General features: G+C 61.3%; 1 protein-coding gene across 1 annotated transcript; it reads left to right on the top strand.

Annotated features, from left to right (window-relative positions):
* The first annotated feature begins 729 nt into the window (after positions 1 to 729).
* On the top strand, positions 730 to 4,626 carry LHX1 (LIM homeobox 1). The gene is made up of 5 exons (XM_062507121.1): positions 730 to 899; positions 2,203 to 2,429; positions 2,769 to 3,046; positions 3,770 to 3,935; positions 4,247 to 4,626. The coding sequence occupies exons 1-5, from the start codon at positions 730 to 732 to the stop codon at positions 4,624 to 4,626; spliced, it is 1,221 nt and encodes a 406-aa protein (XP_062363105.1).

Genomic DNA, 4,626 nt, shown 5'->3' with positions numbered 1-4,626 from the left:
ACGAGAGCGAGCGGCGGAGCAGCGAGGAGCGGCGGAGCGTGTCCCCGTCCCCGCGTGTCCCCGTCCCCGCAGCAGGACGCGCAGGGCGATGTCACCGCGGCAGCAGCCACAGCTCGTCTGACCGCCACGGCCTCTCCATGTCCCGGCTCGTTATTTATTATTATTATTATTATTATTATTGTTATTATATTTTTTTCCTCTTTTGATTTCTCATTGGGAAAAGCACTTTGACTCCTGACTGCTCTACCTCAGACCTTAGAAAAACTCATCACGCTCGCTTTTTGGCGGTTTTATTTTGAATTTTTTTCAATTTTTATTTTTCTGAGCGCCGATCTTTATAGCCGGTATTGTTTTATTGTTACTATTATTATTATTACTATTATTATTATTATTGTCCGTGTGGTTGGTTGCGGCCGGGATCCTGCGGCTGTGTCGAAGCGCTGGGCAGTGGGGTGTTCTCCTGTGTACCCCTCCTAGGACACTCGAACGAAGATTTTTCTTCTTCATCCCTTCCTTTTTCTCCTCCTTCACTTCTCCAAGGCTTTTTAAAAATACATACACAAAAACAAGAAAAAAGAGAGAGAGAGAGAGAGAGAGAAAAACGAAAACAAACCTTCGCCGGTGTTGTCGTCTTTCTGAAAAAAAGAAAAAAAAAAGAATCGTTGTTTTTATTTTTTTTTTCCTTGATACCTGGGAAACCGCTGCCCCCCTCAGAACTAACCAAAGACAATGGTTCACTGTGCAGGCTGCAAAAGGCCGATCTTGGACCGGTTTTTGTTGAATGTACTGGACAGGGCTTGGCATGTGAAGTGTGTTCAGTGCTGTGAATGTAAATGCAATTTGACAGAGAAATGCTTTTCGCGAGAAGGCAAGCTTTACTGCAAAAACGACTTCTTTCGGTGAGTACCGGCCTCCGCCTGCCCCCGCCGCTTCTCTCCATTCGTTCTTCACTTGCATTTTTTCCCCTTATTTTTGTTGTTTTACCCCGTTTCCAGCGGGACCCACAAGCGCCTCTTCCCTTCCCGTGGCACCGAACATCTCAAACCGCGGCTGTTTCTCGGTGATCTCGGGGGAGGGACGGCCGGGGGTCGGCCCGGGGGTCGGGCCCGTTGGTGCCGCCGCTCTCCGCGTCCCCCGGCCGGGCTCGAGTTGCCCAAACTTCCCTCCAAACTCTCGACCTGTGGGGTGGTGCGGGCGGGCCTGGGACGGGGGAACACGGGCAGGGTCCGGGCCCGGTGCAGCGGAGCGGGGCTGACCCCGCCGGGGCTCTGGGAGCCGGAGCCCGGTGCCGTTCCCGGTGCCGTTCCCGGTGTTGCCCAGTGGGGCAGGCCCGGTGCGGGTGCTCCGCGGGCCCGGCGCATCCCGCCCACCGGAGCCAGGCCGGCCGGAGGGCAGCGACCCTTCGCCGGTGCATGGATGGATGGATGGATGGATGGATGGATGGATGGATGGAGAGGGAGGCGGGGACCGACGCTCGCTCGCCGCCGCTCTCTCCGTCCGCTGCACCGCGCCGGCATCAATCCCGGGCTCGGAGCGGCCGCCGGTGCCGCTGCCCCGCCGGGCCCCGCCGCCGCACACGGGCGATGAGGGCGAGGACCGGCTCGGGGCCGGGGTGGCCACGGAGCCCCCGGAGAGCACCGGCACAGCTCCCGGCCCGGCCCGGCCCGGCCCGGCGGAGCGCGGCCCCCGGCCCCGCCGCCTCTTCTCGCTGGACACGGGAACCGGCACTGCTCCGAGCTCCACCGCTTCTCGCCGGCAATCGGCCCGGCCCTGCTCCGGTCCCGGTTCCCAGAGCGCCTGGGGCTGAGCGGGGCACGGGAGGCCTCCGGCTCCGGTGCCGTCCCCGGCTTCCCGCCCCGGCCTTGCCCGCACCGGCGGCTCCTCGGGCCGGACGCCACCGAGGCCGGTACCGACATACAGAAAGTGTAGAATTCCTGCGAGCTGTTTGTCAGAGCATCCCCTAATGCAGCGCAACCCTGGGCGCTCAGCGATCCGGAGCACAATCCCGAGCCCGCTGCCCAGGCCGGCTTTGATTTTTATTTTTATTTTTAAAGCTGTAACATGGAGAAGAGAGAGCGCTATGCAGGGATGCAGTATTTGATTTAATCCCGCTCTGTATGGCCGAGCTGGGTGTGTGGAGGCCGCGGCTCGGGGCCCGCGGTGCGCGGGCGATGCTGACCGCTGCCCGGCCTCTCTCCGCAGGTGTTTCGGGACCAAGTGCGCGGGCTGTGCCCAGGGCATCTCCCCCAGCGACCTGGTCCGCAGGGCGCGGAGCAAAGTGTTCCACTTGAACTGTTTTACGTGTATGATGTGTAACAAGCAACTCTCCACCGGCGAGGAGCTCTACATCATAGACGAGAACAAGTTTGTCTGCAAAGAAGATTACCTAAATAACAGCAATACTGCCAAAGAAAACAGCCTGCATTCAGGTGAGGGTGCGCGGCCGGGGCGATGAGGGCGGGCATCGGCTGCTCCTTGGGATGAGACGCTCCTTTCCTTCCTCCTCCTTTCTTCTCTTCTTTCTCCTGTCTTCTCCTTTCCTCTCTCCCTCCTTTCTTCCTTCTCCTCTCCCTTGTCTTCTTTCCCCTTTTTCTTCTCCCTTCACTCTCCCGTCCCCTTATTTTCCTCTCCTTCTTGTTTTCCTTTTCTTTATCTTCTCCCTTTATTTCCTCTCCCTCTTTCTCCTCTCCCCCGCTCCTACCACGGCCCATCCCTCGCGGTCGGTATTTCCCGCCCGGCTGAGCGTGACCTGGGTTTGTTCTCCCCAGCCACCACCGGCAGTGACCCCAGCCTGTCCCCCGACTCTCAAGACCCCTCCCAGGACGACGCCAAGGACTCGGAAAGCGCCAACGTGTCCGACAAAGAGACGGGGAGCAACGAAAACGACGACCAGAACCTGGGGGCCAAGCGGCGGGGACCCCGCACCACCATCAAAGCCAAACAGCTAGAGACTCTGAAAGCCGCCTTCGCGGCCACCCCAAAACCCACCCGGCACATCAGGGAGCAGCTGGCACAGGAGACCGGCCTCAACATGCGGGTCATCCAGGTACCGCCGCCTCCGGGCACCGGGCAGGGCTCCGGGGGATGCGGGGGCGAGGAGGGGCCGGTGCCCGGCACGATCCGCACTGCGGGGCCCGGGGAAGCCCGGCTGGCCTTTGAAATCGTTATTGTCGAGGTGTCCCGGTGCTTCCCGGTGCTTCCCGGTGCTTCCCGGTGCTTCCCGGTGCTCCCGGTGCCCCAGCCCCGGCCGGTCAGCAGGGACAGAGCCGCGGGTTTACTCGCAAAAGTCCTAAAGAAGCCGCAAACAGTGTCGAAATTAATAACCAGAAATGTGAGGGGTTAATGGGTAAATAAGAATGACAACGCGCTGGAATTATTAAAAGGTTTATAAACCCGCAGCGCTGGGGTAATGGGGGGTTAAAGGACCATTAAAGACGAGGTTACATTGGAGAGGCTCAGTGTGAGGGTAATTAGCAGTAATCTTGTCAGGGTTAGAAGAATTAACTCAATCATTCTTGACCTGCAGTCGGTGGGGAGCGGGGCCGCCGTCACGCGTGGGTTCGGCCGCGCTTGGAGAGCGGCTCGGGGCGCATCGGGCAAGAGAGACCGGGAAAGGGGAAAAGAGCAGCTTTGGGGATGGGGATGGGGATGGGGATGGGGATGGGGATGGGGATGGGGATGGAGGGGAAGGGGGGAGCGGCGCCTCTCGGGCTCCCGGGAGCGGGACCCGCGGCTCGCGTGACCCGCGCCTCTCCCGCCGCTCTGCCAGGTGTGGTTCCAGAACCGGCGCTCCAAGGAGCGGCGGATGAAGCAGCTGAGCGCGCTGGGAGCCCGGCGACACGCGTTCTTCCGCAGCCCGCGCAGGATGCGGCCGCTCGTGGACCGGCTGGAGCCCGGCGAGCTCATCCCCAACGGGCCCTTCTCCTTCTACGGAGGTGGGTGCCTCTCTCCGTGCCGGGCTCCCGGCTCAGCTCCTCCCGGTTCCCCGCCGCGCATCGCGGGACTCCCCGCACCCGGGGGTGGGGAGGGGGATCCCGGCGTTCTGTACGCTGTTCCCCCGGTGTTTTCGGGAGCGCCGCGTTGTGCCGGTGTCCCCGCTGCTCTGCGGGAAGGGAGGCCCGGGGCTGCCGCAGCCCGGCCAGCCCGGCCACACGTTTCCCCTCGGGTTCGTGGGTGACACCCCGAGCGCACCCCACTCGTTACCTGCCCGCCTGTTACCTTCCCTCTGTCTCTCTTTGTCCGCCAGATTATCAGAGCGAGTATTACGGCCCTGGAAGCAATTACGATTTCTTCCCCCAAGGACCGCCTTCGTCCCAAGCTCAGACCCCCGTGGATCTCCCGTTCGTGCCCTCCTCGGGGCCGTCAGGGACCCCGCTGGGGGCCATGGACCACCCCCTGCCCGGACATCACCCCTCGAGTGAGGCTCAGCGCTTCACTGACATCATGTCGCACCCTCCAGGAGACTCGCCCAGCCCCGAACCCAACCTGCCCGGGTCCTTGCACTCCATGTCCGCGGAAGTTTTTGGCCCCAGTCCCCCATTTTCATCGATATCCGTCAACGGTGGTGCTAACTACGGCAATCACTTGTCCCACCCTCCAGAGATGAACGAAGCAGCTGTGTGGTAG

The sequence above is a fragment of the Cinclus cinclus genome, chromosome 22 (assembly GCF_963662255.1).
Source record: "Cinclus cinclus chromosome 22, bCinCin1.1, whole genome shotgun sequence".
In the NCBI taxonomy this organism is placed as follows: domain Eukaryota; kingdom Metazoa; phylum Chordata; class Aves; order Passeriformes; family Cinclidae; genus Cinclus; species Cinclus cinclus.
Note: the sequence above shows the minus strand (reverse complement) of the source record. Positions and strands in the feature narration are given on the sequence as shown.